Below are 20,353 nucleotides of genomic sequence, written 5' to 3'. Positions count from 1 at the left end.
TCTTGGTGAGACCAAGAAAGCAATCTGTGCGTGACACTCATCCGTCCTCTTCCCCTCATCTTCTTTTTATTTCTCTCATGCACTTCCCTTCTGCTTTCACTGTATAAACTTGCCATTGTTATTAATGCCTTGCTCCTTGTTCCTTCCTGCTTTGACTTAATAAGGTAAGAAGAAGGAACAGCCCCCATGAAAGAAATAAATATTATTACTACACAGGGATGAAAACTACACTGTTCCTGGGTTGTAGGCTTCCACATTGTCATTGTGTTTCTGGGAGAGCCAGAAAAGGCAGCTAAAGTCCTTAAACTACCCATATCACATAAGCTATAATATGCTGGAAAGTGTGCAAGGAGTGCTGAATATCTTGGGCAGATGAACCTGTTCCAGCAATAAATTTCTTCTCTGAGCTCATCCTGCTTGCAAGATGACAGGGATGAGTATAGTCCTTTGATGCAGCACAGGCCTTAAGTGTGTAAGCATGGTGTCAGAGGACAGCTGTGTTTTACCATTTACCACAAATGCCGCCTGTGTAGGAAAAAGTGGAGGTTGATGTCCTTGATGTGAACTGCTGTGAGTTCCGAGTCTCCATGTATCAGACTGAGTGCACCTGGGAAGGGATTTCAGAGCACAGGGCAAATAAAATGTCAAAAAGACTTTGATATACTGGAGAACAAGGAAAGCAGGATTTTTTTTATATACAAAAAATTTTGTCAGTTTAGATTTCCAGAGAATCCAGATACAGAAGTACAATGTATATGTGAAAATCCCTTTTTTAAACTATGATTTTTATCCTGGAAATTACGTCTGCATATCAGTCACTTCCCTTACAGTTTCTGAACACTTAATGTCAGCCAAGTCTGATGGGGTCTCCAGGTCTCAAAGGTATTCACATTCCTGAAAGTTCCAGATAAATCATCTGAGTGGACTCAAATTAATTTCCCTTTGGGCGAAATTTAAGCAAAATAATTATTACTCTCTCTTTCCAGCACTGGTCACCCACTGCATCAGGAGCCAGCCAGCATGCATGCTGGTGTTTGCTGCCTCTGCCTTGGGGTGGCCAATGGGGAATGTTGTGCTGCTGCAAAGGAGTTAGATGAGCCACCCCAGGCACAAATCCATAGGAAAATACATCTCCTTGATTTTCTTGCTCACATTAAAAAAATGTCCAGTCAGTCCCAGTACTGAGTCTCCTGGGCTTGGAGGGGGTAATAAATGTTGTTCTTGCTGTAGTCCATCATCCTTTCCCTCCATACAGCCCTAAATATACATTATGATTAGGAAATTAATGAGATTTTTGTGCTGTTTGAACTAGTATTGATTCCACTCCAGAAGCAATATGAGGCACAGTAGTATATCAGGGACCTGAAGAGACACAGGTTGTTATGTGTTGGAAGGGTACAATAGGAAGAGAAATGAGCTCACATGACAGATAATACAGAAAAAAAATCGGAGAATAACTTCAGTGTTTTCTACTTTTTATTTTTCTTGTTTGACAAAAGAAGAGTCCTGAAAAAAGCTCTCTTGAAATAAATGTTCCCAGGCTATTCTATTTTCTAGTGTGGAAGAGCTTGTTCACATTATCTTGTTTTGACCAAGGCTTTACAAGTTACAACAGGGCTGATTTTTAGTTACAGTGTAGAAAAAGTCTTTATCTCTTCTGAGAAACCTTTGTGAGAAGCAGTGGCTCAGCCAGCAGTCAGTCCTGGTTCTGAGTCAGGACAGTAGCTGGAGCCAGGTGCTATTGCAGGGAGCCACCAGTCAGCTGCACAGGAGGCACCAAGAGATGGGATCAGCCAGCCACCACTGCATTTTTGATGGAATTTTTTTCCCCACCTTCCTCTCAAAGACTTGTACCACATACATTTCAGGTGGTATTTCAGCTTCTCTTCTACTTGGTAAAGGAGTTGTTGTTGTATATGTTTGACAAGCAGCTGAGATGTGCCTGAGAGCAATACAGGGAGACCAAAGTGCTGTGGAGTGGCATAAACACATCTAAGTGCTAATGCTATTTAAGGGGGACTCTGACCTTGTTGTGACCTGGCAGGTAGAGCTTGTCTCATGCACCGTATCCACACAGATTTCCTGGTTCACTTTTTCTCTGGTTGCCTAATCCTTCCTCAATGACACTTGGAGCATGGTAGCTGTTTGGTGACTCCCAAACAGTTGCAGACAGGTTGAGTGGCAGGGCCTCAGGTAAGATTTTAACCACCTAGGGCTTGAGGTGAGGCTACTGCACCATGCAGCACCTTTGTGCTGAGTCTGTAGGAAGATTAATTTCTGCTACTTTCCTTTGCAGTAGGGTTTTTTTTTTTGTTTTGGGTTTTGCTTGTTTGTTTGTTAGTTTTTTCATATGAGATTATGCTTCCTACCCAACTCTTCCTACTTGGATGAGAAACAGCAAATGGAATACTGCACAGTACCACACGGCCACAAATGTCTGATCGCATTCAACAAACAATAATACCAATTCCTAGTGTTAGAAAACACACTATAGAGAATGTCTGTCTAGTCATCCATCCTTCATTCTGCAAAGGGGAAGGGGACGTAAAGGCAGGAGACTTCCTTCTAATACACACACATGCACAACCCCCTCACACCTTGCCAGCTGTCCTTCAAGCTGATTGACGCTAACAAGTGTAAAGAGAAGACCAACAGAAATCCTAAGCACCTCTGGAAATGATGACATGGTACCTCATCACCAGCTTTATAGGAATAGAAAAATAATTTTTTCTGCATTAAATAAATTTTTAACAGTGGCTAATTCAGTTGATTCAGCAGTTGAAAGCTTGTACCCTTTGTTTTCTTGTGTATTGCTGGGAAGTACATGTTGTTGAAGCACAAGAAAGCAGAAGGGAATTCTGTAATGATTCAGGCTTTTTGTTAATATTTCAATTCCTATTTATTCACATGTATCTGAAAGGTGGTAAGAGAGATGATAAAATTGATGAAGTGTTCATTTCATTATGCTATTTCTTGTCAGGATAGGCTGGCCATATTTTCATATGTACTCTGCAGCAGTCCTGAAATAAAGCTGTCTGACTGTACAACCACACTGTGCACAGCCAATGCAAGCATAAGCAGCCGTGCCTCAGGGACACAGTGTAAATTTACACTTATGCTGACTCCAGACTGCCGTCCTCTGGTTACCTTGGATAGTCCAGGGATTTTGCACCCCTGTGTCTTCAGGCCAGCTGGCAACACATGCCTATCTAGATCAAGTTGAATAAAGTAAGATTTGATTGCACTGCTAAAGAAAACATAGCGTGAACAATAGGGTGACTCAAAGATACCAATATTCCAGTGTTATTTATGTTAGGTGTTATTTCAGGCTGTATTTATTTATTTTTAAAAACCCCAAACACTTAACTGATGGGTTTGTATGCTATTTGTCCTGTTACCTTGTGTTGCCAGGGGTAAATGGGCCTGGACAGGAAACATCAGTACACAACAAAAATCTCTAGAGGTTTATTTTGCCTCAAAATCTCTCTGCATTTGCTTTTAGCTTTGAACTAAGCCACAAAAGAAGTAAATTTTGAAACTGTAAAAAAGAGCAATGGGTTAGAACGTATGATCTGTACAGGTTTATGCTTTCAGTGAGGAAAAGTACAGGGCCTGGTTAATGTTTAAAGGCTTTAAGAATAGTAGACAGTGAATTTTTTTTCTGTGAAAACAAATATATACAAACCCAGCTTTTTACAATAGTTAAAAAACACTGACATGTAGATATAAATTAATTTAGCCTAATTAACTACTTCAGAGACATGATCACAGCTATCAACTTTGTATTATTTAATATTCTTTAATATTATTAAAATATGCAGATTTAATACTATGAAATCTCAGGTGAGATTCAGTCAGAAGTTTCTTTTTTTAATAAACTCTTTTACCATTACAGTGTTTTCACATGCTTTGTGCTTCTATTTAATGTTGGCTACTACAAGATGAGCTTGAAGCTGGTCAGCTTTCCCTTATAAAGTCCAGTAGCCCTGGTGAACCCGGAGTCATAGGATTCAGCAGGCAACCCAGCTGACAACCTCATTATCCATCTTTTGAAATATTTCAGCTGTGGAAGTGATACACTTATGTAACATGTACTTGAGAAAAATAAAACCATCTCTGCTTTTAAAGAGGAATGCTCTGTACCTCCTGCTACCTTAATTCTCACAATTTCTTCTTTCTCTATTAAGTGTGAACTAGAAAAATATCGTGAGTGAAAAATAGTGATGATCAGGAAAGATGAAATAGAAACAAAAGGGCAGATAAGAATACAGGATAATGCTACCTTAAAGAGGTACTTAAAAATATTCCAGTTCTTCTCATTTAGAAATAATCCTCACATCACATCATAGCATTTTCCATTTTACTTGGAACCACGATCTCTTCATGTGAAAAGGAGCATTAGAACAATGAATAGAACAAAATAAACATCAGCTTAGTGTTTCTGTGACCAGCAACCATAGGAACTGGAGCTGAGAATCTAGCAGTGTGTCCCTCACCCATGCCCCAGTGCCTGAAATGCCTGCAGGACTTGTGCCCCCACCACCTCATGGTCTCCATGACCAAGAGCTGCTTCTCTGGCATGGCAGATACAGGGGATTCTTTCCAATGGCCAGACTTGAAAGGGTCAATCCCAAATCAAGGGTTCATCTCTGCTATAGCTGCAGAGATGTAGCTGCTGTGAGGATGAAGATGTTGTAATGGATGGTGTCTGCTGCAGTGTGCTCTGCCATGTGCTTGGTGGAAATGCAGCAATGCTAAAGACTGAAATCTTCAGCCAGAGATCTGCACAGTTTCTCATATGTTGATCTTCTGCAGAGGTATCTAGGCACAAAAGTGCCAATGTAGACCATGATTTCATGCTACAGCTACTGATAATAACTGGAACTGCTCTTCCAAAAGCTCTAATGCACTGGGAGGCAAGAAGGAATGCAGTTTGGCAGGCAGAGTGGGCCTGATCCAACCAACTGCTTATGTGTCACTGAAATCAATGGTGCTATTTAGGGGCTTAATTGCTTTGCTGAATCCAGGCCAAAGAGACAAAAAGCAAGATGGTTAAGCTGCAAAGCTTGGATATATATCTTAAATTTTGAACACTTACATCCTTTATCAATATTATGATTCTTCCCATTAATTCACTATTGTTCAGAAAAGTTTCAAAGTAAAATGCCTTACTTTTTGGCCCTGACTTAGCAAACATTTTGGTGTACCATGATTCATGCAGATGGTGCCATTTTCTTAAGAACAGAAAGACACAAGTGAAGTGCCACAACCGGCTGTTTTTGCAGGTCAGAACTGTATTTAATATCTACAGCATTTAAGCATTCCTACCAAGGTTATACAACTCCTAGAGACATCTGGACCTAATACTGAAATGTTCCTATTGCAATCTGTGTGTGCGTGAATATTCTTGTGCCAGAATATTTATTTAAAACTGTCTTTAAAAGAGAGAACAATAAGTTCAAGGAGTTATAATTTTTTTCAGTTATTTTTCTTTCTATAACAAACACACCTCAGACAAATAAAAATTAACTGTTTCAACACCAGTGTTGAAATAATGCTTTTTCTCACTGGTTAGTCAGTATCCATAAAGAATGGCTGCATTTGCCCTAATTAATGTCCCATTTTCAGGAAAGGCTTTAATTAACATCTGACATTTAAGCAGCACTACAGTGTGGTGTGCAATTATCACCTGGCCTACTTCAGTGTGATTCAAATGCTCTTGGAGAAAAAGATGCTTTTTTTTCCCTGAAAGTTTTATGGAACTGAGTAGCAACAGAGACCAAAGGAAATGAAGGAAAGAAAGACAGATTTTCAAAGAAATTTAGGGTGGAGTTTTCCAGTACAATTAGCTCATCCCAGTGGCTGGGTGCCCCCTCAAAAGAGGGGAACCCACTCATACACCTCTCAGCTTTGCCCTGGGCCATGTATTTCTAACCCATTTCCTCTCCCCAAATTGTTAAAGCCCTGAGTGACATTGGGAGAGTCAGAACAAATGATACAACTGAGCCCGTTTAATAACTCAATGCTGCTAAAAGAGAATGGCCTTCCTCCTCAAGTTTCCTCCATCTTCTTTTCCCTGCTTTGTGTCCCTCAGGCTCTACCAGCAGCAAGCCAAGCTGGTTCAGTTCCTTAGCCCTGGAATCAAAAGAGAAACTAGTTGCTGTGCTAAAACAGTTTCCTGACAGTTCAGTGAGCTCATCTGGCTCACCCTTGGTTCTCACTCCCAGAAAGGAGAAGGAAGAAGTGTGGGACCACCACCTCCCAGTGGAAGTGAAGTGGTATTTTGTCTTGTGAAATCAGATCTTATTTTGTGTAGGACGGTACACCACACACAAGCATGTTTTTGTACTGTATATATTTTCTATCAGAAAATCAGTGTCTATTCACATGACAGTGTTGGTGAAGTGAAAGGTGAGAGCATGTGGCAGGGACCTGATGGCCCTTTTGGCTGGATTGAGGCCATTCTTCCCATGGTGAGCTGTAACCAGAGAGAGGACTTGACAGAGCAAGAACAGACTTCACCCTACAAGTTCAAGTTGCTTTATATGGCATGGAAACATGGAATGGTTTAGGTTGGAAAAGACCTTCAAGTCCATAGAGTCATACACTAAAGTAGCTATTAATGTTTAAATACCCAGTATTTGCTGGGTCACTGAGAGTGTGAGCAAGCACCAAGCTGTGGCTGAATCTCTCTCCTGCTCTCTGGCTTGATGAATATTTCATTATGCTAAGTTAAGAGAAGCAGCTTTTGGCAAAGGGGACAGGGCTCCTTTCCCTCAACTTCCCAAGAGTACACCACAGCCTCCTGACCATAGCACCTTCCCCAAAGAGCTGGTCTGCTTTGGCAGAAGAGGGCATGGGTGACACTTCCCATGCTGTGCTACAGAGGCAGGTGTTTCTTTACCTCATCTTCCAGCCATGCCTTGCTGAAGCTCAGAGTCAGCTCTGCAGAAGGAGGTCCTTAAACAACACGGACAGAGAACATTAAATCAACACATTGTGATAGGTTGGGTACAGAGCTACCTGGGAAGAGCTGAGCCCTTTGCAGACACATCCAGTCACCAAATACTGTGTGAGAAATAACACACTGGCAACTTTGATGCATGAAGTGGAGGAGGGGCTGACATAAAAGTACTGATACAGTTGCAGTTCTGAGGTACTCAGGGTGACTGCCCTGTCCCCAGGCCTAACAAAAACCAAATGTAACTTGGCACATGGGGCTGCATTTAGAAAGCCGCAGCAGCTCTGAGGTATTTCAGATATCTGCAGTGAGGACAGAAGAGACAGCTGGGGTAGTAGTCTTGTTAGCTAACTTGATATAAATTGTCCATTCCCATGAATCACAGCTGTCAGGCACCAATGGGATTTGGAAGCCTCAAGGGTGAGGCTGTAAGGAGAAACTGAATATCATAATTTTGGATCCAGAAATCTAAATTTTAGAAATATTTCAATAATTTAGGGATAGAATGCATGTGGCTACATTTTTATGTGGATCTAGTCTTTGGAGTATATGTTACACCATCCTTTAACCTGCCACACTTTCACACAGAGCTTTCACACAGATGATATTTGCCTCCTAAAAATTACAGTCAAGGGACCTTTTATGAACTGACTGTGAGTTTATGTGTTGGTTAGTATCCAATAATTCCTGAGATATAAGCCCAGATCTGTCATCTATTTGTTCCATTGCTCTGAAAGGAGTTCGTAAAAATAGCACCCGTAGCTCTGTATCTATTGGAATTCAATATTTCAGTCTGGCAGCCTTGAAACCAAGAGTGAAGCATTGCTCTTTTAGCCAGTACATCGTCACCGGCTTCTGGGTCGGTGACAGGGAATGGGCACATTCTATGTAATTCAGGTGGTGATCTGACTCTCCTAGGTCAGTACTGCTTCAGCAATGCAATGAGAAAATGTTACTAAAAACATTGGAATTATTTGCAAGAATAAGATTATGTGACTTTGCAGGACTGTACATTTTTTCTCTTTTTGTCTTTTATTGTACAGTCAGACATCCAGGGGACTAGTCACCATCCTGCTGAAGGTTACAGCCTGCCTGGTCTTTAATGTCTCTTTTCGAAGATGATCTCATTCACCTGTTCATTTTCCTGCAGTCTTCATTCTTCACTCTGCGTACATCCTAGTCTTCTCAACATGTCCTATATGACGCAAGGCAATAAAACCAAAAATGAGGCAAACTGGTTTATGGATCTGCAGGTCCGCTTTGCGCTACTTCCACCGAGCGCTGCTAGGTGGCAATATGTTACCTGGAAAACCACGAGCTTCCAGCCGCCTTCGCCCTCCTCTGCTTCCGACCGAGCTGGGACGTGCCTGGGCATCGCTCCGCTCCGAGAGAGGACGAACCCTTGGAGCAGGACCTGGTGAGAGCTGCTGCACTCGCACAGATCTTTACTGAGGTTTTCCAGACACAACTGCAGGGCTGAATCCTACCGCAAAAATTCTTTGTGAACCCAAGAGGAAAAATAAGCCTGCTTGTTGCAGAGAGTGTTGTAAAAAGGAAATGTATCCTTCTATTGTATAAAGATAGCACTGCCTGGGACTAGACTATTTCATATTCTCTATTATCTGAACAATACAAAGTTGAAAATATCTTTCCAGCGTGAAAAGCTTTTGTTTTTCAACCTAAATGATTAATTGAAATTCCCTACATATTCAATCATAATTTTTAATGAACTAGGCCAACTTTGGAGCATTGGTATTGACAGCTGGGTTGAAAAACAGGTCTAATAAAGGGAGAGAAGATGTATCTCCAGATACATTTTTCAGCCATGCTACAAATATTTAAAACTGAGTCATCTTATATATGTGTCTCAACAAGGACACAGAAAGAAAGCTCATATTTACATATTGCTTTGAATATGCAAAGCACTAAGTTATCTTTATTGGGAACATTTATTTGCCTTGATCTGGCTGCTGGCAAAACCGAGAGCAGGGCTGTGTGTGACAGTGCCATTTTCTGCCAGCCTCAAGTTTACACAGTTACAGTTTAATGCCGGGGTAGTTTGCGGCTTGCTGAGCACTTTGGCCCGGCTTCCAGAGCTGGGTACAGGTGAGCGGTATTTGGAGGCCAGGCAGGCACAGCGGCCGGGAACAGGACAGTGGAAAGAGCTCCCACTTAGGCTGACAGGTAAAATGGCTGGAGCGCAAGTCTCTCCTTGAGGCGCCGTGGACAGGGAGCTAACATCCCTCCTGCCTGCTGCAAGCGGGGGCCCTGGCGCCCCAGGCTGGATCCTCCCGGCAGCGATTCGTATCCTCACCTGAGGCGAGACCTCGTCCTGTGCCAGCGGAGAAACGAGGATCTTCAATTAGCCTGACTTGGATAGAAACGCGGGGCTTGGTTTTTAGAGATGGAGGCGATAGGTGCAGAAAACGACAACAATGACGACCTGCTTATGTGGTATTTAGCAGCACTGGAGCTGACAAGTGTCGTCTGCCTCAAAATTGCTTTAATTCAGGCAGAGTTCTCTCTGCTTGGGGTCACGCCTCTAGAGATGCGGTATCTTGTGGGCCCCAAGTCAGCCCCCAGCACCCGGGGGCTCAATAGGTTTTAATCCCTTTTGCCGGGCGCGGGGCTGCCCCGACACCGCTGCGCCCGGGGCGCGGGCAGGCGGCTGCGGGCCCGGCCCGGAGGCCGCGGCAGCGGTTCCCGGCGGGGCCCTTTCCCCGCAGCACCGCCCGCCGCCGCTGCTCCGCCGGCGCCGGGCCCAGGTCAGCGCCGGGCCCAGGTCAGTGCCCGGCCGGGGGGCTCCACTGGCCCGGCCGCCCGCGGCCTTCGGGGGGAAAGGGGCCTCTGGAGGGGAACGGGGCTGCCGAGGCGCGGCCCCGGGCAGCGTCCGGGGGCAGGGCGGGCGCGGGGTGTCCCGATCCCCGCGAGGCCTCGGGCTGCCCGGGTCAGAGGCGAGCTGGTGTCATCCGGGCTGGAGAGGTCGGTGGTGCTTCTGCTTAGCCCTGACACCTCGGGTCTCCCTTTGGGAACAGTCGGTCACCGCCCACTTCGGCCCTGCTCGGCCCTGCCTGGCTTGACGGTTGATCTAACATAAGTAATTCCGTCAAAAAAAAAAAAAAAAAAAAAAAAGAAAAGTGTTTTTTGGCACCGCAGGTTAGCAGCAAGAAATGTCTTCTGGAGAAGTAGCTTCCACCCCTCGGTCCCTTGAGCCTTCACATTCTTCCCAAGGTGATACCTGCACGGTTGTCATTGCTTCCCGAAATTCAGTGTGGAGCCAAGGAAGCAGGTGACAGGCAGTCCTGGAGTGGTGCTGCTAGTTCCCAGTGCTGTTACAAGGGGACAGGACAATCGTGACTGCGTGGCCAGTTCAGACTTTGGTATATCATTTTTGGCATTGCTGTCAAGAGAAGCGTTTATAGCTGCTGGTGGTAAAGAGAGAGTAGTAAACAGTGAATTAAGTGGATATTTCTTGTATTCTTCAGAATACTTCTTGGCTACAAGATATACAGTTTTCAAGGCAACCATTGGGAAAGCATCAGTATTTGCGGGTACAGTTAGAATTCATGCATTTTATGGTTCGGGATTTGGTGACTGAAAGGCAAATGGTTGGTTGTGGTTATTTCCATTCCTGTGAAGTTGTGCATCTGCTCTTCTTAAAGGACTCTAAAACACACTTAGTGGGCAGTGAACTTAAAAGAGTTTTCTGTCACTAAAAGCTCCTTTGATGACAGCTGTGAAGAGAACCTCTTCGAATCAAAGCATTAAAAAATAAAGGCCCGAGTGCTTCTTGCAGAAGATAGCATATTCTTTCCCTCTGCTGTAAAACTCAAAATCTTTTACTCACCATGGGACCAAAATCAAATGTTTTTAGGTAGTGTCATCTGTATTTATGGAAAGGCTTCCTTTGTCAGCTGTTTTGCATCCTTAAATGCCATTATTTTTCTGTGGACTTAAATATGTTTCTCTGTAATTAGTTTACTATTCTTTAAAATAATTAAAATGTGATTAAAAGAGAATGTAATTGTTTAGGGATAGAAGGACAATTCACAGCTAAACTCTAGCCTACAGGGATCCTTAAAAAATACAAAACTAAACGAAGAACAAATAGTTTGGAAAGCTATAGCTTGCTATGTCCAGGATTGGGCTGCTTAGAAACAATGAAAAAAACAAGAAAAAAAGAGATAAAAACAGAAATGAGGTGTAAATGGTCAGCCAGCTTAAAACTGAAACTACAGACAAAGGGGTTTTTTTTACTTACACAGTTACAAGATTTTTCTTTCTCCCAGTTAATTTTTGTTTCCCATTACGTACATTAGTTGATGCCGTTTCAGTTAGTTAATCTGGACATGTTCTTAATTCTTGTTCTTTCAGCTTCTGGATGGATAAATTTTGTTTCTAATGATGACATACAGAAAGTAGGAGGCCCAAATCTTTCGTTATCAACAGTAATACAGAGGCTAAATAATTGTCCTTTAAAATACCTGCTACTTTTAAAGTCTGTTTTTAGAGGAGTCATAAGGCTTTTAAAGTGCTGAACTGGAGGGACTGTTGATCCCGTCTAATTTGTCTACAGTGCAGGTACCAGAGACAATGTGCTAAAAGTTTGAACAGGGCTCAGCAAGTTTGAGAGCCATGACATTTTGAGAAAAGCAGGAGGGATCAGTCCCCTAGTTGGGGAGGCAGAATCTCCTCAGCTCCCCCGCTTTGTTTGGTATCTGTATTTGCAAATCATGTTTTGTCGGTAGGTTTTCTGCTGCTGATCCCTTAGCATGCTTATGATCTGCTCACTGCTTGCATTCAGCAGTGAGAAAGCCAGCTGGAGAAGTGACTGCCCTCAGTTTGCTTCATCTGGTAATTATTAGAGTGGGAGAACCTGTTGGACAAGGTGTTTAAGTTAACCTAACCCACGCATCATGGAAGGAAAGTAGAGAGATGGATAAGTGCATGAGGTAGGTGGAGGGCACCGTAACCTTCAGTTGTGGGGTGGTGACAAGCAACTGGCAACAGAGGAATCCTGCATGTGAGTCCTCCCTATTACACCTTTCTTGTGTCTGAAGGCAGGGTCTAGTGACTCCACTGTGAGACCAAGCCGCTCTTCTTTTGTTTTTGAATCTCTTTGTCCAACACCAGAATTTATTTTCTTTTTTTTTTTATTCCCCATAATTACACACCAGCCTACTGACCAGGGTTACAGTCAGTTGCTATTTTCATTCATTTTTAACATTTTTTTTTTTTTCCTACAGATGGGCTATTTTCATGCTTTGTTTATCCATCACTCTGCCTTTTCATCTGCTTTCATGCTATAGCGTCAATTGTATTTCCATATCTGTATTTCATTATGTATATGTGTGTATGTATATATGTATAATGTATATCCATTTCCGTATCACCACTTGCTTTCCATTGATTGGCCACTGCAAGAACCTGGTGAAGCATCTGCCAGTCATGGTCACTGCTCCTTAGTACAGGTGAATGCCTTCTAAAGTGATTGGTAAGCCACCCAGACAGGGTTCAATTGAGTCATCATCATCCTCAGTTCACATCTTCTAAACCTTCTTCCCTCTCTTTGCACTTCTGAGCTTCTCACTGAAATTGCAGCTGCCAAAAGTCTTCCTCAAGTCAGGTTCTCTTGTTCTTCTTGACCAAGTGCTCTTGATGCCTTTGGCAGTGTCACAAAAGTGCCTTTCTAATTGTTTTTATTTATGCCATTTGAATGTTTTCTCCTCCCTGAGATTTATTTTGTGGATTTTGTCTATTTAATCCTTTTATTTCTGTTATGCTTAATCTCAGTGTACCTTCATCCAAACCCAGAAAGTCAGTTGATGGGTTTTTTTTGCAGTATCTATATCTGCACATCACATCCTGCCCCAGATGAAAGGGCATGCTTATTTCTCTAATGTATTGAAAACACACCCCTGTATCTTCTTTCCCCATTTTCTTTTTCCCTGACTCATGTTAATAGTTCAAGCACCATTTTTTGAACTGCAATTTTCCTTGCTCATGTATTTTAACTTGCTATGTCGTACTGTGTCTCTTGTTTGAGTATACAGCTCCTAAGATTTAGTTCTCTGGTTTGTCTTAATTCTTATACCCTTTATTCTAGAAAGTTGCTCCCTACAGCCCTTATCTCTTACTTTGGCCGCATATCTTCATGTTCAGTGACAATTGACACTGGCAGCATTGCTGGAGGTTTGATACATCATGTGTTCCAAGACAAATTTGGGTTGCAACATGGTAGTGGTAAATGGCAAAGGCAAATATCCTTGTTCAAGACTTACTAATTTCCCAAAGAATCTACTCAGGGAGTATTGATGTTAGTGTTCCTGTTATTACTATGTTTCATTAACATTGTGAGGTCTGAATTTTACCTAGGCAGTTACCAGAGGCTGTCAAAAGGCCTCTGATACCTCCACATGCACAAAAATACATAGATTGTGAGTGCCTGCATGTGGATACATGTACTGCTCCTGCATAACGTGTGTCAGTTCTTTGTACTGAAGTACTGGCATTCAATGTGTTTATATGAACCCACAGTCTGCTACCCCACAGGCAAGGGTGTTACAAAATCACTTGAGTGCCGAATGGGATTTAAAATGCTGTTTTATGTAAGAGGTACAATAGCTGTGGCATAAACAGCTATTGATGTCCATACTGTTGGCTTCTTTCTTAGTCGTCACCAGTGATATATAAAGCTGTAGCACTTAAAACATATGAAAGATGCTAATTGACCACTGTTATTACTTACTGTCAGGTTGGTTTTTTTCCTTTGTAGGAACTGTGCGTAAACTACCTTTGCTACAGATGCTAATGGGTATAGCATGTTGCCTTTTTAAAATTAGACTCAGACTCCATTTCTCTAAGTATGTATAAAGTGATGTGATGATGTTAAACTGAAAATCTGAAAATTTTAGTGCTAATAAATATCTTTTGGATGGTCCTACAATATCGTGTTACTGCAACATCTTTCACTGCTTTTGTGCAAAATACAGAAATAATCAATCTCATGATTGGATTAATGCAGTGGATTGTGAGTGCTCCATACTGATTGAAATTTTGGATGATGTTTAAATACACTGCTAAAATAATCTTATTTTTATTAGAAAATAGTATTGGGCACTGACCAGTACTGTAGGAGATGATTGTAAAGAAAATAATTCAAAGATTATACCTTGCATGAGTCATTAATCATGAGTCATGATCAGCAGGCAGTGGTGTCCAATTTGTTTTCTAATCCTGCACTTGCTGCTATTCTTTATTACCATAGTGATAATATTAAAGAGCTGTTAATGCATATAACCAAGCAGTTGAAAATGACAGACTCTTTTTTCATTGGAATAAAATTTCCATATCTTAAGTCTGTTTTGCTCAGTATATTTCTTGTCATGAGAAATTCAGTAGTGTATAAAAGTCATGAAAGAAGTTTAAGTCATCAAGTTAGCAGGACAGCCTTCTTTTTTCCCCTTCCTCTTTGCTTTCAAGACAGTCATTGGGGCTTCCTAGAGAATTCCAGGTAGTCTGTTTTTGTATGAGAATTTGGGACACTTTGTATTCATTAAAAATTGGGAGTTGATTGTTCAAGGTATGCTTTAAAATGAAAGGCTGAACTGTCCATATATTTCATGTTTGTTCTCTCCTGAGCAAAAACTAGTAGCTGGATGGAAAATTTTATTGCATTAATATGTGCTGAGGAATGACTACTGAGGTTTTAGAGAAAAGGGAAGGCTGTCTCTTTCTTGAGAGCCTGAATATAAAAAGAATCAATTAGGAGAAATGAGCTTTAGAAACCCATTTTCACTCTTTAAATAAAATTTTAAAAGCTCTGAAAGGTGGTAGCTGAAGTGTTGCAGACTATTAGAATGTGCATGGATGGAGAGTGTTTGGGTGCAGCACCAGTCAGGGAATGTTTTTTATGAAGTAATGACTCTTGTATTCAATTAGATTTTAAACTTGATTAAATTTTGTAATTAGTTTTATTAGTTTACACTTTGGAAAAGTTCATCATGACAGATTAACATGCCTTGTTTGTCAGCAGATATTAAAAAAACATCCCTTTACAATTTCTTGTGTAGATGATTTTAAAATGCATAGATTTGTGTAGGCCTTACTAATTTCTTTGTGCTGAGCTTGTGAGATCCTGCTGTTTTGGTGGGTGCAGTTGGCAGGACAGGTATGAATCTATTGGCATAGATGGCTCTTCACAATTGCCTGGTATTGCTGCATGTTCCTTCACATCCCGCAGTGTGGTTGTTCTGCAAACTCCTCCTCCCTTTGCATGAGGACTATGCCTGCACCAACAGAAGCATTTTCAAATTGAGTGTAGGATGGTACAGCCAGTGACATAAGTATTCACTTGACAGGGCTGTTCATTTGTTTCATTAGGAGCTAACTGTGTGTTGTTTTTAATGTGCATTTACTTGATCATGTGTAAATAATAAAGGTTTTCAAAAATGTTGAGTCTGTAAACTGTAAGATACCCTGAACAGAGCACACAATATAGCTGTCACTAAAGTCTGTCTCAATGAATGTGTTTATGTTCTGAGTTCACCACAGAAAAACTTTCCAACAGCTGCTTTCCAATTTTGAAAGTATCTTGTTTCTGCCAAACATGATGCAGAAACAAAACAGTCTTTTCCCAGCTATCAACAAAATGAGCATCTACCATGTCTTCTGAATGGCCAAGCCCATTAAAAAGTAGGTTGGGTAAAAGGTAGGACTATATCAAATTGCAAAATAGCAAGCATTTTTTTTTCCACATCCTCTGGGGGTTCTTTTGATTCCCATTCTGATTGGTTTCTAAGATGACTTTATTTCCAGAACAGCTGTTTCCAGTTCAGGCTTTACTCAGTTTCTTTAAAGTAATTTGTAAACCACTTTCTCCAGTAGACCCATTTCCAAAGTAAATAAATTAAGGCAGAGATGCAGATCAAGTGTAATATATGATAATTACTTTCTTGTTATTTCCTGATCTACAGTCATACACTGTAGAGTAGAAATATCAGAGGAATAAGCCAGAGGTATACTGGTATACAGAAATAGTTTACAAGTATTACTACATTTATAAAAGGCAAATATATAAATAAATCAATGCATAATAATGTTGTACACTTTGCATCCTTTGGAGCACTGCACAGATTCTGTGCTCAAATGAGGTCAACTCAAAGTGCTACTGGGATGACTGGGAAAAGCACATAGCATTCAGGGGCTAGGGAAACTAATTAGTTTTAAGATGGGGTCTGACAACTGTGTTAATGGGATTAGGTGATGGGGAGCAGACTTTGATATAAGAATGATCTTCAGTTCTTAATTTTTATGTTCCTGAGGTATTTCTTTTGGGAAGGTCTTGCTCTAATAGTTGCTTACAGAAAGGCAGGACATCCAGATCATGAAGGCTGTGGGATGTGATAGAATTTTTCCTCCATTTTAGCTGAGGGTCTTGGTATTTTTTAAGAGAGAAGAGTGAGGGAGGGTTTGGAAAATTAATACAGAGTAAATTGGTCTAGTGGAATACATAGGAGTCTTACTATAGTTTTTTGAACCTCTTTTGTGTTCTGCACACAAATACTTTCTTGGTATATTTTACAAAGAAATGTTTTAAAAGGTGCTAATATATGGCTTAACTACTAAAATCACTCCATAAAACTCCTTCTGGTAACTTTGTGGGGGTAGATTCAAACTAAGAATTTTGAAAATATAGTGTGCAGTAATTTCAGTCAACTGATATGATTGTATTACATTTATATTAGTTTCTGCTGTCATAATTCCCTCTTTCTCAGAGGACTGAAATGGATTTCAAAGGAAATCTCTTAAATTTTTTTTTTCTCCTCACCCCATGTATTTCCAGAAATGGCCCTTCCTCTCTGGAAGAACTTAGTTCAGACTACAAAGAAAAGAATACTACAACAGAGAAGGTTGTCACTGTATAATGGTGCTGATGGCTATGAGGAAGAATTGATAAAGAAGAAACTTCAACAGTTTTCTGGTGGATCCATCAACCTTTCCAAAGAAGACAATGGCATTGGAATACTTACTTTGAATAACCCAAAGCTAATGAATGCCTTTACAGGTACTAATTAGTTGATGGGATTGCTGGTTGGTTTTGGTTTTTCTCTTTTTCAGTTACCTGTTTCGATATTTTGTCTAAGAAAGTGAAACACTCTGCCTTACCATGCCTGAGTTAAAAGAACAAACGTTAAGTTTTATTCAGATGTGCAGCAAATGTGTCCAGTGTTTTGCATAGTAACTTTGCTATAAATGTCATAAGAATCTAAGAAATTCTCAGTGACACAGGGACTGTCTTGCAGAATGTGCTTCTCCCTGTGTTAAGTGTTAGCACAATTCTGCCACTGAGCTCTTTCTTGCATCTCCTCTCATTTTGTCATCACTGCTCTGGAAATATGGAAGGCATTTTTGTGGGCATGAAAAGATGCCACCTCTCTTTTGTAGGTGATGTAGCAAGATTGAGTTTGCTTCCTGTTTCTTTACCTAAAGCCTTCCCTGTACATTAAACTTCTGTAATTTGGTGGTTTTTGCTCACCCAAACTGTCTTCCATTTCTTCTTCATTTGCCTTATGTCATAAATATCAGTGAGTGGTTAATTAAAAATCAGATGAGCTGGGTATTCTCAGCTTTTGCAGGTCAGTGATTTGTTTAATATGCTTTTACACTGGAGAATACTTAGCTATCAAAACCAAGTGCCCTATTTTATTAATCTTGTATTATGAAAGGCTTTTGTTCTCCAAGTTAAGTATATTTGCTGTCTCTTCTTAATTATCTAGATTATTCCAATTTATGCCATTCTCTTCAGATATGGGTGGCGCAGGTTCATGGTGTGAATCCACCTGAACTGGAGCCCTGCATAAGCCTTTAGTGTAAGAATGTTTTTATATGTTAATATTTTGAAGTGGATACTTTTGTGTCATCTTGCCAGTTTCTTTGTTGCTGTTCTGTCTTCCTGCCCAGTTTCTCACTGTTCCTTTGTAGTGAGCAAACATTTTGCAGCAAACTGCGCCCGTTATATGCAGAATGTCAATCTGCTTTTTCCACTAGTGATTGTTAGCTGAAAGGAACCTAAGCGAGCAGCAGAACTGGTGGTAATGCACCTACATGTTTCTGCATTCTCTCTTTTTTTGCTTAAAAATCTCATGTATAGAAGCATTACCTAACTTAGGAAGTTGTAGCTAAAAAATGTTAGCATAGGGATTGTCCTTCTGCATGCCTCCCTGTCAGCATACATGCTGTTATACAATCATAATTACAGTGTTGTTTCTACTTTTTCTACATTTCTAGATTGTTTTATGTTTTTGATTCAAAACGGAACTGTGCAATGTACACCTTGCAGACTGTGTGCTTTTGGCATATTTGTTGTGGAAGTTGAAAGGGGCATGAGAAATGAGCTGTAACACCAAAAGGAGAGAGCAGATTGGGTTTTTCTGCTCTTTGAAGATCAGGAGTAATAAAAGTCAAATTGCTTAAACCTAACTTGATAGAAACTTGCAAATATGTTCTCTGTTTTCTATGTGTTTGGCCAGAGAGGCTCAGAAGTGATTGGTGGCAGTGCTGAGCAAGTGCACCTGCCATTTAGGCAACTGATAGCTGTTCTTTGCCTGTACAGTGTTCTGTGTAATGTTAAACTGCTGAAATCATATCACACATCTGGAGTCATGCATCCAAAATTAGCAGACATTTTCTCTCTGGCTCAGTTAGTTATCTGTAAAATAATCTCTTCTCTCCTTACAGGGCTGCTGTGAAAATAACTTATTAGTGTATGTCAATTAGATGCTCCAGTAGCAAAGAGCAGCCACAAAATCCACTGAGGAAATTAATAGCTCTGTCTTTGTTGTGGATCCTCATTAGCGTATAACAAATGAGCCGTGGGATCAGGCAGTTCTGTTTTACAGCAGTGTGTAGAGCCCTGTAGAGAGCTGTACACCATTTTGCTAGGCAATAGCCACAAAAAATTTCTCTGGAAAATCTTACTGTCAGTAGAAGAGATGCTTCTTCTTTGTGCTCTACACCTCTGCTAGAAACTTTTGTTTTCATGGGAGGCAGCGTAGAAGCAAAATCAGTCTGGCCCCTTCGCTACTGCAGTAAATGGTATGTCATCTTAATTTATACTGATCTTAATTTAATTTTTAACATTATTGTCTGTGAAATGCAGTTGCTGAGAAACTACCAGGAACTTAGTCCTTTGCCTTTACAGCTGTGTATCAAATAATGCTCTTCAAGTGGCAGGATGGGGTGTGCTAGTCTTGAATTGCCTCAGCAGAACCTGGTTGACTTCACCAGCCGGAGCCGGTAGATTCAGCGACCTCCCCATCAAATTCTGTTGATTCTGTGTTTCATAGCTTCTGAATAGTGGCAGATGTGAATTTATATATCCATGCACACTCCCTCTAGAAAGCTGCAAAACATTATTAAACTGTTGAGGGAAATTCTATTTTCCAGGCATTTGCTTTACACAGCAGTTTTTTATCTCAAAGGAATTATGTTTATTCTAAGCTTGAGCAACTCATGAAATCAAGAACAGAACAAAACTGTTGGAAATTGCTAATGGGCGATATGGAGATTGTTATGTGTTTTTTTCTCTTCTTAATTGGAATCTGATGGCCACCTGTTTGAAATAGTCTCTTTGGAAACAAATGCTAATAATGTCAGTTAAAGCCTGGTAGAACCAGTTTCAGCAACCCAACTTCTCACTGAATTAATCTTGAATGTAGTTTGAAAGAGAAAAAAGCTAGCCTGTAGAAATTAGAAAATAATGATGATAATTTTTGTTTTCTAGAATTTACTTGAAAATATTTATTCTCAGATGATAATTAAGATGCAAACAAATTATTATTTATTATTAATTTTGTAAAGAGCATGAACTTAGTGGTATTAAATACTGAAATAAGATTGGCAGAATGACGATTTGCTTTAGTGTTGTGCCCTCTTCATTATATCAAACATCAGGAGCTATGTCTGTTGGTAAATAACAGTTCAGTGTTGTCAGGAGTGAAAAAGAGCCTCTCACAGGAGGATAGAACCAGGCCAGTGTCTCTTGTCCCCTGCTATTGCATGTAACAGGCTCATATGGATCCTGCATTTTTTCAGTTGACTGGATTTTTGGCTTTGAATACTCTTCAATACCTCACTGCTTTGCCTATTAAGAGAACCACAAACAGTGGTTCTGCTGTATTTGACTCCAGCAAGGCTTGGATGCCATCTCAAACACCTCTCTGTAAAGAAGACTTAAGAAGTCAGATATGTAATAAGTGAAATCCACAGGGTTAATGCACACCTGTTTGAACTGCAGTGTTTGCAGAAAGAGTTGTTGAATATGCTGTCGGGCTGGAAAAGCATTTCAAATTAAGACCCACAAAAATTGCGTCCAGGCCTAGTTCTGCTCAG

General features: G+C 40.7%; 1 protein-coding gene and 1 long non-coding RNA gene across 7 annotated transcripts in view; one reads left to right on the top strand and one right to left on the bottom strand.

Moving 5' to 3' along the window:
* LOC131578119 (uncharacterized) overlaps positions 1–9,411 on the bottom strand; it is a 42,874-nt gene extending 33,463 nt beyond the window's left edge. For both annotated transcript variants that reach the window (XR_009277379.1, XR_009277378.1), the window contains exons 1-3: positions 9,276–9,411; positions 8,265–8,444; positions 8,094–8,156 (exon numbers count right to left, since the gene is read on the bottom strand). This is a non-coding gene — a long non-coding RNA (uncharacterized LOC131578119). The remainder of the gene's footprint in view (positions 1–8,093; positions 8,157–8,264; positions 8,445–9,275) is intronic.
* ECHDC1 (ethylmalonyl-CoA decarboxylase 1) overlaps positions 8,306–20,353 on the top strand; it is a 41,387-nt gene continuing 29,339 nt past the window's right edge. The window contains exons 1-2 of one of the 5 annotated variants that reach the window (XM_058836578.1): positions 8,306–8,378; positions 16,806–17,027. In XM_058836578.1, coding sequence (XP_058692561.1) covers positions 16,808–17,027 — 220 coding nt within the window. In that variant the 5' untranslated portion in view covers positions 8,306–8,378; positions 16,806–16,807. Of the gene's footprint in view, positions 8,379–9,007; positions 9,146–9,631; positions 9,744–9,802; positions 9,944–16,805; positions 17,028–20,353 lie in introns of those variants that run through there. The other 4 variants (XM_058836577.1, XM_058836576.1, XM_058836580.1 and 1 more) reach the window with 4 other exon arrangements.

This window comes from Poecile atricapillus, chromosome 3 (genome assembly GCF_030490865.1).
Source record: "Poecile atricapillus isolate bPoeAtr1 chromosome 3, bPoeAtr1.hap1, whole genome shotgun sequence".
Taxonomy (NCBI): domain Eukaryota; kingdom Metazoa; phylum Chordata; class Aves; order Passeriformes; family Paridae; genus Poecile; species Poecile atricapillus.
Note: the sequence above shows the minus strand (reverse complement) of the source record. Positions and strands in the feature narration are given on the sequence as shown.